Below are 13421 nucleotides of genomic sequence, written 5' to 3'. Positions count from 1 at the left end.
TCAACGACTGCTAACTGCGCGCATGCGCATTGGAGAGCGCTATTAAAGGGGTAGTTCACCCAAAAATAACAGAAAAAAAAAATCTGTCATCTTTGATTCACTCTCATGTTGTTTAAAAAAAAGAAGAAAAAAAACATTTATCTGGTAATATTTAAATGCTATGTAGATTGAAAAGTTGCATTTATTTTTAGTAACTGTGTTCATCTTGAATAAGATAATAGCAGGTGTGCAATCACACGTACACGTTGTACTTTTCTCTGTACACTCGGTACAGTTGTTACAGGACAGTTATTTATTTATGTCTGTGTTGGGGAGTGTGTAATTGGACCGGTGCGCAGTGTCGTAATTCAGTGTTACATATTGATTCGATTGATTCATCGATTCATTTGATTCACTGGTGACGCAATTTATTCATTGACTAGCGATTCACTGACCCGTTTGTTTGAATCTTCGCAGATGGATTCACTGACACAAATGATTCTCTGTCAGAATGATTCAGTGATTCAACTCAAGAGTGTCATCAGTTATTTACTTGTATCACAGTGCCTAGTTCCGACAGCAGTGTGTGTTTAGTTCAGCTGCATATAAGTTAGCAGCTTCCAAAATAACGCTTTTCGTATATTAATATGTTTGATTGATTTTTATTTAATTCGCAGATTCTGTGTAAGTCATTTATTATTGTTGGGCCTATATTGAATGGCTTTCAGTGGGTTAGCTCTCAGCTAGCGCTAACCTCCCAGCGCTCCTCAAAATCAACCGATTCAGTTCGTCAAAAAACAAAACAACTCTGAAACATGTCGTGTACGTGTGCTTTAGCAGCGAGAAAACTCATAAATTCTGCTCATAAAGGTAAGAAGAAAGTCGTATTTTGAGAAATATTGATGTTTTTTTGTTTCTTAGCCTAGTTAGTTTTGCTAGCACTGCTGCTGTTGCGCTAACCATAAACAAACAAACAAACCATAAATGATGTTCAATGTTACACAAACATTTACATCCACCCTCATATAGAAAAGTAGATTTAAATGTTTTATAAAGTAAACCAATAAAACATTAGACCGTTGTTGACAAGTGCATCTATTGCTGTAACGTTAGCCTACATATGAGATTGTTTATTAAAATTATCTCCTACAATAGTGATTTAATTTAGGAATTGTTATGATGTTTAAGGTGTCATCATTTATTTGGCTGTTAGTTTTGCCTGTTTGTTATTTAAAATGGCTTTCAAGATTCATAAAATGAAAAATTAATAGTGTTCTTTGTCAAGACTCCTATAGTCTGATAAGAAACATTATTTTAATGGTTGGATATTTGATTTCTGTTCTAGTAAAGTGTAAAATTTGTTGCCAATGTCCTGTAGAGGCACTCTAAACAACATGATAATGATTTCGTAACTGGCATCATGTAATTGATATTTAGAGTGAATTTCCTCCTGAAGGTCTCATGTTTGTGTATGTGACACAGGAATATCCGGCTCTAGAGTCCAGTTCCTGTCACTGAGCCTTCCGGGAGCTCGCGAGGTTCGTCTGGCACGCCGTATCCCCGTCAGGTCATTCTCCGAGACTTCTGTGTACTTTGCTTCAAAAGATGGTATGAAAGATGGAGACGGTGGAAAGGTATGATGATAGATATAGCCTACAGCGTTACTTGTCATGCACTCCCTCCCTATTCTCTGACAACAAGCGTTTAAGAAGGAAATAACAGCTTGCCAATGTAATTAAATTCATCCTCTTTCTGGAATTTGTTTTTATATTTATATATAAATACACTTGTCTTCCTTTTAAGAAATCTGTTGGTGAAGGAAGTGGAAAGAGATCCAGCTCAAATAATTCTGGCAAAGGAGGAAGTCAGCTGAGATGCCCTAAATGTGGAGATCCTTGCACACATGTAGAAACATTTGTTTGTGAGTACTTGATTTATTTTCTATTACCATTTCATTTTTATTTGATTTTGTTCATTTTTTTCACATAATTGTTTGCCTTCTGTGTGTAATATGGGATTACTCAAGATTATCACTTTTTTTTTAGTACTGACCTTGTTTCCAAAGAGTTATGGATTCTTTTGGCCTTGCATGTTTAAGTAGGCCAGAGTGTTAACTGAACTAACTGTTCAATGCTAAAAATAAATCACACACAAGTTGCTTTTTCATCTGCTGGTGCTTTAATTAGTAACAAGGTTTAAAAGTTGCTTAGTTAAAAGTAAAACATTGAGATTGTTTTTTTAATTGCGATTTCTTCCTTTCTTATTTTTATTAATGTTGTTATTGTTATTAAATAACAACATTTCAGTTTCAATTAATCATGCAGCTCTAGTTAAAAATGAGTAGAATGAGTAACAGTCCCATTATTTTAATAAAATTACACTAAGATGTTACTTCTCTTTTGTGTAGCATCAACTCGCTTTGTGAAATGTGAAAAATGCCACCACTTTTTCGTGGTGCTTTCCGAAACGGATACTAAGAAGAGTTTGAGTAAAGACCCGGAATCCGCAGCAGAGGCTGTCAAGTTGGCTTTCCAACAGAAACCCCCTCCACCACCTAAAAAAGTTGGTCATTCATTTTCCTTTGAGATTTTAAGGCAGTATAACACCCTGTGACATGGTAATCTAGCTGGTTGTCTCCGTCTTCATATACAATCTCTCTGTTTTTGTTTTCTCGCAGATCTATGCTTATCTGGATAAGTATGTTGTGGGTCAGGACCATGCTAAGAAGGTTCTGGCAGTGGCCGTTTACAACCATTATAAACGCATCTACAACAACATGCCCACAGGCTCCAGACAGCAGCAGGTGGAGACGGAGAAACAGGCCTCCCTCACTCCTCGAGGTGTGTGTGTGTGTGTGTGTGTGTGTGTGTGTGTGTTTGTGTGTGTGTGTGTAAAACACACATAGAAGGTAGGAGCAGGTGGTTTTCACTAAACGGGTCTTATGTAAGATAATCACAGCCATTAGGAAATGAATCTGTTACAGGATACAAATTAAATTCGTGTCCTCAAAAAGCCAGGTTTCAGCTGAAAGCAAAATGAAGAAGTGACCCTTTGGGCAATAATATGAGCAATAGTAGGGATGATCGCTGCGACTTCTACTCTACATTAAGTTCCTCTGAATATGCTGTTTTCCCCAGAAATATGCCACGTTAGTTATGTTAAATTGTCTTTTTAAGCATTCTGGTTATGCAGTGTTTCAAATAACGGATATGACAGTTTGCCATTGTGTACCTTCTTGAATCTTCTAATCTTCTCCTTCAGAAGCCAAATAAACCTCCATTGTGATGTGTGCTCTGTCCATTAGTATCTAATCCAACAGCAGCATTTTATGATATCTGTCATCTTTTGGCATTTGTACAATTCAGAAGCATTTTTGCAGCAGAGTTTACTTAATTGGTCAGGGGTTTTTTTGTAACTGTCCTCCTTTCTCTGTAGAGCTAGAGCTAAGACGACGAGAGGACGAATACAGGTTTACAAGTAAGTGTATGTCAACATCCATAATCTTATTGTCCATACAATATGTCATTTAAACCATTTATTTTTCGAAACAAGCCTGTTTTATGTTGCTTCAGTTGCTTTGATTTATGTTGGGTGTTGTACAAATGCCAAAAAAAAAATCACATAGTCAATTTTCTTCATTTCCTTTACCCTTTTTCATTGTTGAAATGTTATATCATTGCATAATTACGTAAGTGGCAATGCATGTATCAGAAAGAATGCTGTCGTGTTTTATGTTTGACTGCTGGTTCATGTGTCGCTTTTGTCAAATGCAGCTTTCAGAGGTTTTTGTCACATGCAATCCCTGTAGATCCTGTGATTAGAGCAGCTGTGCACACTAAGCAAACTGACCTTGTGCATGACAGTGCATGATGCAACTAGTCTTTACTGAAGAAAAGAGTAAACATTTCAGTGCTGCTATAACTTAGTATTATTCATTTACTTATTTGCGATTTGCAAAACATTTATATTTTTACAATAATTACATTTTACATTTTCAGTTTTCATTTTAGATTTAGTTTTAATTTTTTTTTTATGTGCTTTTGTCATTTTATTAGTCATTTTACTAATTTCTATTTAGCGCTAATGTATTTTTATTTCATTTTTAGTTTTAGTCATTTTAATACTTTGACTTAAACTTATTTCATTACATTTTTTAAAAGTTTTTCATGTTTGTCATGTTTTTATATTTGATTCTTTATATAGAAAGTATATATGCAAGTATATGTAAGTATAGAGTTTTGATTATAACTTTTTTGCCATATGACTCGTAAAGAAATGTTCGATACAAGTTGAAGCCGAATGGACATCATGTGTGGCATGCTGTCAATTACCTAAAAATATTTTTTGGCCACATCTCTCAGTTTGTTTGATTATTGTGGTTAAATTTGCCTTCTAATTTTGCCTTCTAATCTTAAATAATACACATCTTTGTATCAAAGTCTTTTCAAGTGCTTTGGATGCTTTGATTCAAACCCTCGTTGAATGTCTTAGATCATTGTAAGTGCATTACTGTAAACATGTATTTTGTAATTATGATAAGTGAGGTGTTGAAACTATTGTGGTAATTAAAAACTTGACCTTTGAACCTGGAACATTCCTTTTAAAAATATTATGTAAACTGGACTAAATTACATAAGAAATGAGAAAATAAACGTTCTTTAAGATGGGTTTTTCAAAGATATATAATCAAGATTCTGGAAACATTCATGCATGCACTAAGCTTAAAAAATCCATAATTTATGCATTTTTTGTTTTGTTTTTGCTGCTGTTGCTTAATTTGTCCAGAGCTGCTCCAGATCGCAGGGATCAGTCCTCATGGAAACGCTCTGGGTGCCTCCATGCAGCAGCAGTTGAACCAGCAGGCAGCTCCAGAGAAGAGAGGAGGAGAAGTGCTGGACTCCACACACACCGACATCAAACTAGAGAAGAGCAACATAGTGCTGCTGGGCCCGACTGGCTCTGGTGAGACCGAAACACACTTTCAGTGTTGTGTACGATTTGATAGAAGCCATAATTATTAAACGTTTTGAGTGTGGTAATATGGAAAAACTAGAAACTTTGAGTTGTGTGACAGGAAAAACACTTCTGGCTCAAACGCTGGCCAAATGCCTGGATGTTCCCTTTGCAATCTGTGACTGCACCACCCTCACCCAGGCGGGGTACGTGGGAGAGGACATAGAGTCAGTCATCGCAAAGCTTCTGCAGGACGCCAACTATGTGATCGAGAAAGCTCAGCAAGGTAACTTCCTGTGACATTTACCCACATGTGTGAAACATTCAAAAATAATTTCTTCAATTAAAGTTCGATTTGGATGTTGAAATTGTTTCAGGTATCGTGTTTTTGGACGAAGTGGACAAGATTGGCAGCGTTCCCGGGATCCATCAGTTAAGGGACGTGGGAGGAGAGGGAGTGCAGCAGGTTTGTTATTAAAAATGAAGCAGATTCTCTGTCCTAGATCACGCACTTCAGATGTGTCACTGATATTCAGCTAAACTTTGACCTGAATCACAAGAACGCTCACACGGCTGTTAAAGATTTACAGAAACACAGTCTGTTATTCTTGGAATCTCACTTCTGTATTTCTAGTGTACTTATTTAATCACTAACAAAAACTTGTGATGTACTCATTTTTGCTAGATCTGCCAGTCGTTTTGTATGACTACAGAAAACAGATTTTAGTCATACCTAAATGTCTTTACAAAAAGATTAAAAAAAAAAAAACCTGTGATAGTGTTTTTGTTGTGATGAATAACGTTACGTTGTTTTTGTAGGGTTTACTTAAGCTACTGGAAGGCACTATTGTTAATGTTCCTGAGAAGAACACAAGAAAGCTGAGAGGTGAAACTGTTCAAGTTGACACCACCAACATCCTGTTTGTAGCATCTGGAGCATTTAATGGACTTGACCGTATCATCAGCAGGAGGAAGAATGAGAAGGTAAGTTCTAAAAGAATGTTGACGCTTAACAACAAAGCTTTATTCACAAAATGGTGGAAGACTAGCTTGGTTATTTTAAATCTCATATTTAATTTCCTTCAGCTAAATTATTCTAATAAATGAATAATAATGGACTAACAGCCTTAAGAAGTATTTCTTTTTTTGTATCGAGTTGTCAGGATTACATAAACTGCCGTTTTAATGTTTTGGGTTAGCAAGATTTTTATTTTATTTTTAAAGAAATTAATACTTTTATTCAGAAAAGACTCATCAAATGTGACAGTGAAGACATTTATAATGTTACAAAATATATCTGTTTCAAAGACGAGTAATTGCTGCTGAAAATTCAGCTTTGCTATCACAGGAATATTTATTTTAAGCTATTTTAAATCAGGGGCTGGGAAAAAATTTTGACCAAAGAGACATTTTTGGTTAATGCATTTTTCAAAAAAACTAAAAGCATGTTTTGTTTTCAATAACACTTCAATAATAGTCACTTTATTAGGTCCATAGACAACTAAAACCAAACAAATATGCTAAAAACAATAAATAAGTTGTAATTTGGAATTAATTATGCTTTCACTGTGAGGTTGAGTAACCACCTGAGGAGCATAAATCCTCTACAGAGTCGTGTGTGTGTGTGTATGTGTGAAAAACAATGTTCAGTGATTACACAGTGCTTACATCGACTGTTCTTACATGGATACTCACCAAGGTGGACATTTTGACATATTTCTGTGTGTATTTAACTGTTTAAGCGTGCAACCAAAGACAAAGGCTTCTATGCTTGTCCGTGTTCTGCTCGGAGCGCGCGCACAGAAAGCATCCTGTCAGTTGCGGATTCAGTTCTCTTTCTCGACTTATTGCGCTTTTAATATTTATTTTTAATATCAAGCACATCCTGCTCTTTATTTTTTCATTAATTCATGTTTCTTTATTAATAACTTCAAACAGTCCCGCCCACTGTAAGCTCCTCGGATCATCATACGGACATGATTATATGACACATTCATAGGACATAAAAGGTCTCTGCATCACATAGCCTTCACCATACCTAGAGACTGGCATGGAGTACTTTCCATAAGATCATCTCTCAATGCAAATCAAACTAGCTTTTAGGCTAACTGAAATAAAACCATGCCAATCTCTAGGTATGGTGAATGCTATGTGATGATGTGGGGCTATTTTAATTCCAAAGGCCAAGGGAACTTTATCAGGATGCATAGTATCCTAAAAAAAAATAAAAAAAAATACTTAAAAATAAAAATCTGCCTGCCTCTATGGGAATTTAACATAGGGGTGTACTCACTTATGCACCATGTATTTTAAGGAAGAACATTTATTTATATTCATTCACAAAGAAAATTGGTGTCCTTAAAGGTTGGATTTTTCCTAATTTTTTAAATTAAGGCATTAAGTTCAATTTCCAAAATATGATTTTTTATTCCTCTTTTTAGTCAACTTTAGCATGGGTGTATTCACTTATGCATTGCACTGTGTGTATTATATATATATGATGTGCCCATTGTCTTTCTTTCCATATGTAGTACCTTGGGTTTGGAACACCGTCCAACATGGGGAAAGGTCGAAGGGCGGCAGCAGCGGCTGACCTGGCTAACACCACAGGTGGAGAGGTGGATGCAGTGGCCGAGATCGAGGAGAAAGACAGACTTCTGAAACACGTGGAGGCCAGAGACCTCATTGAATTCGGCATGATTCCTGAGTTCGTGGGCCGTCTTCCCGTTGTGGTTCCACTGCACAGTCTGGATGAGGAGACGCTGGTGCGCATCCTTACGGAGCCACGCAATGCTGTTGTGCCGCAGTATCAGGCTCTCTTCAGCATGGACAAGGTTGGTACCTAATATATATAACTAGAGGTGTCAATAGATTAACATTTTTAATCACAACGAATCGCACCCTTTTTGTGCATTTAATCGCGATACTTACTCATACTCAGCATACACGCATAAGCATACTTGATTTATCTTGTATAACGCATTTATTTTGTCGTCATTTGCTATATCCATCAAAGTAAACTCTCAGATTGAAGGATAATTCTCACAAAACTGGATTTTCTGCAAGCTTTTTGTAAATGTAGGTGTCTTTCCAAAAAAGGACACATGGAGACTCCAAAAGAATATCTAATAACCAAATGATATCAGGAGTCTATATAATTCATACATTTATGCACACCAAAACACACACATAAAAAAATATTACCAAACTAAACTTTTCCGAATTTTTATTCATTTTTACATTTATTCATTTTAGCTGACGCTTTTATCCAAAGCGACTTACAATTGCTATGTCAGAGGTCGCACGCCTCTGGAGCAACTAGGGGTTAAGTGTCTTGCTCAGGGACACATTGGTGCCTCACAGTGGATTCGAACCCGGGTCTCTCACACCAAAGGCATGTGTCTTATCCATTGCGCCACACCACCGAATTGAGTGTACAGTGTAACAGCAAAGAGCTCGTTTACATTTCCACGTGGAGATGCCAAAGAAAAAACCCCAAACCAACCGCCTTGACATGACTGCATTATACACCTACTACAGTACATTCAGAATTACTAAACAATGTGTGTGGAAACAATGTGATTGTACTGAAATGTGTGCGCATAAATACAGTGTTTGATCAGTGTGATGAGAGCGCACATAATCCATTTGACATAAATTACTTTAATGATGCAATTCTGCATGTTTCAGTAATTTATTTGCGTTTAATTATTTTAACATGTTTATGGGTTGAATTTGAGTTGTATGCTGTGTAAGTAGGAACTTCCCATTGACTTTAAATTAAGTGAATTAAAATTAAACCTCTAAAATTACTAAATAAAATAATAATAATTAAAAATAAAATAATAAAACTTTTTATTATCTCATCTCCTTTTGAACATTCATTCTTTTATTACCATTATTGTTATTTTTTAAATATAATATAATATATATGTTAATATTATTATATGTATTTATTCAATGTGTTAATATAAGCAGATGATTTCTAGTGCTACAAATTCAGTAAATGTATACGATAATACATAATGTAATATAATATATAATAAAATGTGGCATAAATTAAAAGAAAATCATCAAGTGTTTCTCTAAGGATGTGCTGTGTCTTTGTTTTGTATTAGTGTGAACTCAACGTTTCGACTGATGCCCTTAGAGCGATCGCCAGATTAGCTCTGGAGCGTAAAACCGGAGCCCGTGGGCTTAGATCCATAATGGTAAGAGAATGCTGTTTCTGTTGCTTGTATTGTATTCAGTTTTCCGTTCCTCAAAGGCATGCTGGTATAATCACGTGTGCTCTTGTGATGTCATAAGCTGCCACTATTTCCCAACAGGAAAAACTTCTGCTTGATTCCATGTTTGAGGTGCCGCATTCAGATATTGTGGCAGTGGAGGTGAACAAGGAAGTGGTTCAAGGAAAAGCACCAGCTCAGTACATAAGGTGAGAGCTCACATGGCCTAGTTGTTTTGTTTGTTTCTTTGTCATCTTATCTGTCTACGATTAAGTACCTATTCTTACTCACCTGGAACTATGGACTTTTTACTACTGGTTTTTCAGGCCTGAAGTTTATTCTTTTTTCTCTCTCTCTTTCTGTTCTGAGCAGGAGTGAGCCATTTTAAGATAAAAATACAATTAAAAGACTAAAATAAAAATACCTTAAAATTGGTAACACTTGACAATAAGGTCTCATTCAGTAATGTAATAACGAACATAAACTAACAGTGAGCAATATATTATTTTACAACATTTACGGATCTTTCTTATTGTTAGTTAGTAACACGTGTTCTTTGTTTGTTAGTTCACGGTGCATTAACTAATGTTCACAAAATACAACTTTTGGTTTTAATAATGTGTTAGTAAATGTTGAAATTAACTAAGGTTCATTCTTAGTTCATGTTAACAAATTAAACCTTATTATAAAGTGTTACCAAAAAATGAAAGTATATCATGTATTTGAAGAATCTATTTTGAAGATGCCATGATCTTTTATTTATTTATCTATTTGAACTGTAATGGACATTGCAATTAAACATTTTATGTACAGTGCAATGCATAAGTGAATACACCCATGCTAAAGTTGACTAAAAAGAGGAATAAAAAATCATATTTTGGAAATTGAACTTAATGCCTTAATTTAAAAAATTAGGAAAAATTCAACCTTTAAGGACACCAATTTTCTTTGTGAATGAATAATGTATCGTAAATAAATAAATGTTCTTCCTTAAAATACATGGTGCATAAGTGAGTACACCCCTATGTTAAATTCCCATAGAGGCAGGCAGATTTTTATTTTTAAGTATTTTTTTTTTTTTTTTTTTTTTAGGATACTATGCATCCTGATAAAGTTCCCTTGGCCTTTGGAATTAAAATAGCCCCACATCATCACATAGCCTTCACCATACCTAGAGATTGGCATGGGGTACTTTCCATAAGATCATCTCTCAATGCAAATCAAACTAGCTTTTAGGCTAACTGAAATAAAACCATGCCAATCTCTAGGTATGGTGAAGGCTATGTGATGATGTGGGGCTATTTTAATTCCAAAGGCCAAGGGAACTTTATCAGGATGCATAGTATCCTAAATTTTTTTTTTTTTAAAAATACTAAAAAATAAAAATCTGCCTGCCTCTATGGGAATTTAACATAGGGGTGTACTCACTTATGCACCATGTATTTTAAGGAAGAACATTTATTTATTTACGATACATTATTCATTCACAAAGAAAATTGGTGTCCTTAAAGGTTGGATTTTTCCTAATTTTTTAAATTAAGGCATTAAGTTCAATTTCCAAAATATGATTTTTTATTCCTCTTTTTAGTCAACTTTAGCATGGGTGTATTCACTTATGCATTGCACTGTATATATTTTATATATCAATATTTTTAAATAATACATATACATTTTATTTTAATTATATTTATTAACTAAATATTGAAATTCACATTAACTAAGATTATTAAATTGTGTACTAATGTAGTTAACTAATAAAACCTTAAAAATTAAAGTATGTCATGCATTTAAATAATTTCTTTTCAATCTATTTGAACTGTAATGCACTTTTTCTTTTTAAATAAACAATTTTACCAAAAACTTTAAACAATATATATATTAATCCATACACATAATATAATGTAATTAAAATCAAGAAAATATTTTATCTGCTCAGTATAATTTTTTGAATGCAAACAAGTAATTATTCCTCATTTTGGGTCCATTAAATTACTTCCTGAACTGTCGTTAGATTTGTACACATTGAGAATCTATAAATACACTTGATAGCTCAACTGTCCAAGTAAACTAACACACACTGCTGTCCTTTTTGAATTTACATCCTAATTATTTGAATGGTACTTGGTAGTCATTTGAATTAGTCTCATTGACTCTTTTGCTCTCTCCACTCAGAGCTGCAGCTAAAGACTCCTCTGAGGAGGAGTATGACTCTGGAATCGAGGAGGAGAACTGGCCAAGACAGGTTGATGCCGCCAAGAACTAAAAACTACAAACCCGGTTTAAAATCAAGACTGTTCTGTAGCTGATTGTTTGCCTCCTCCGTTGTCCTAAGGGTCCATTTCTCACTCTACGCTTGTGATGATTTGTTACTTTGGAAAATCATATTCTGTGAACTTATGCCATCTCTTCCCTCACTTTATGTAATCATGGCTTAGAGAAATAAGTTTAAAGTGTACCAAGTCTCTGGGAAGTCTCCCCTGAACCTATCCTCCTAAAGAGATGTGAAATATAAAGAATTTTATTTTATTTTATTTCATTTTAGTTTCTCTTTGCCCTTCCTGGAATAAAATTACACATTTGTGTCACACTGGTCATGTGCTTGTTATAGTTACCGTAGCAGATATTGATATAAATCCTGACAACTTTCATAAAGTCTCCAATATGACCGTACATTTTTGTAGTTGAACCACATGAATAATAATTAGAACCCCACCAGAATATGTATTTGATAAAGGTATGTTTAATCAAATGATGTCTCTGTATGAGCTAACTTTAAATTTGGCACACTATTTTTTTCCCTTCACTCAATGCTGTGGATTGAAGTGGGATTTTTAGATGTCCAGTTTTGCTATTACTCTTAAGCTGCTATTTGCATTATATTAAGTGTCAAGAAAATCAGTACCTGGCTGGAACTTCAAGGACATGCCTATTGTCACCTGAACAATGTTTTGTCATAATTTCTGCTGTTATTCACAAAGTGGTCCAGCAATGGGTGTTTTATTTGTATCTGCCAGTTTGAAACAACTAAGTGACTCGGGTCTCTTTGAGAAGTTGCACATCAGTAAATGCAGTGGTTGGTTACACAGTGATTTAAGCTCTGTGCTGAAATCCCAGTGGAAATCATTTGTAATCTCTTCAAATGGATTTCTTTTTCTTTTGAATTGCATTGTTATAGAATATACTCGCATTAATGCTAAGTGGGAAGGGGTTACTTTTTACATAGAGAGAGTAGAAACCATGTATGTTTTTGTTTTCCTCACCCGTCGAGTCAAAGGATATATGTAAAAAAAAAAAAAATGTATGAATAAAATGTAAATATTATCACTGAACAATGCAGGTTGTATTTCAATGAACACAACAATGAGCATTAGATAAAGACCAACAAAGAAACTAAATATGACATTGCATAATGGACCTACAAAATGCATACAGCATAGCATAAAATACATAATGAAATGTAGCATTAATTCACTAGTTCACTCACAATTTTTAAATCTGTCATTTTATTCACACTCATGTTCAAAACTAGCATTATTTTCTTCCATGGAACCATTTATTTTTCATTCATCATTTACTTTCACTGTATGGAAAGAAGACAAAGATGAATGATGATGGAGGCGATCATCCTGCAAAACATCTTCTTTTGTGTTTCACAGAAGAAAGACCTAAATGTTTATAACAACATGAGTAAATGATGCCGGAATTTACGTAGGTAAACTATTCATTTTAATACAAAACAATGAAATTCAATTGGCCAATACTATTTATTTATGTATTGAACAAAAAGAGGGATATTATTGACAAAATTAAATATATAAATACTAACAAATGTTTCAATTATTAGAATTTAAATGAAATATTAGCTAAATAAGCTTTTCTTATATAGAATAAAGAAGAACAGAATAGAATGCAATAGGTAATGTTTTCTAAGAGTATCTTATGTTTATTAAGTCTGCATTCATTTGGTCAAAAAATACAGTACATTCATATTGTGAAGTTTTATAGCAATTTATTTAATATAATTTAACATTCAAGAAGTGGAGAACAGCATCATTGTCTTCAGTGTCACATGATCCTCCAGAAATCATACTAATATGCTGATTTGCTGCTCAGGAAATATTTTATATTATGTTGAAAACAGTTGTGCTGCTTAAGGGAATAGTTTACTTAAAAATGAATCAAAAATCAAGTTGTTTTAAACCTGTATGAATTTCTTTCTTCTGTTGAACACAAAAGAAGATATTTTGAAGAATGTCGGTTAAT

The 13421-nt window shown here is 34.3% G+C and overlaps 1 protein-coding gene across 2 annotated transcripts; it reads left to right on the top strand.

The window, feature by feature from the left end:
- Positions 1-487: 487 nt before the first annotated feature.
- Positions 488-12479, top strand: clpxa (caseinolytic mitochondrial matrix peptidase chaperone subunit Xa). Of its 2 annotated transcripts, XM_084404410.1 has the most exons (14): positions 488-849; positions 1462-1613; positions 1783-1900; positions 2387-2541; positions 2657-2819; positions 3415-3456; positions 4765-4941; positions 5054-5218; positions 5310-5398; positions 5752-5916; positions 7464-7766; positions 9051-9143; positions 9261-9367; positions 11331-12479. In XM_084404410.1, the coding sequence occupies exons 1-14, from the start codon at positions 795-797 to the stop codon at positions 11419-11421; spliced, it is 1875 nt and encodes a 624-aa protein (XP_084260536.1). In that variant the 5' UTR covers positions 488-794; the 3' UTR covers positions 11422-12479. The 2 variants fall into 2 exon arrangements, with proteins under 2 accessions (XP_084260536.1, XP_084260537.1); XM_084404411.1 differs by lacking the exon at positions 3415-3456.
- Positions 12480-13421: the final 942 nt, after the last annotated feature.

Source organism: Rutilus rutilus (assembly GCF_951802725.1).
Source record: "Rutilus rutilus genome assembly, chromosome: 3".
NCBI classification, from domain to species: domain Eukaryota; kingdom Metazoa; phylum Chordata; class Actinopteri; order Cypriniformes; family Leuciscidae; genus Rutilus; species Rutilus rutilus.
Note: the sequence above shows the minus strand (reverse complement) of the source record. Positions and strands in the feature narration are given on the sequence as shown.

Excerpts from the sequence above, each read along its gene's own strand:
- clpxa (XM_084404410.1), top strand. The coding sequence starts at position 795 with ATGTCGTGTACGTGTGCTTTAGCAGCGAGAAAACTCATAAATTCTGCT. Across the intron at positions 1,614-1,782 it reads AAGATGGAGACGGTGGAAAG|AAATCTGTTGGTGAAGGAAG; the intron begins GTATGATGATAG and ends CTTCCTTTTAAG. Across the intron at positions 9,144-9,260 it reads GTGGGCTTAGATCCATAATG|GAAAAACTTCTGCTTGATTC; the intron begins GTAAGAGAATGC and ends ATTTCCCAACAG.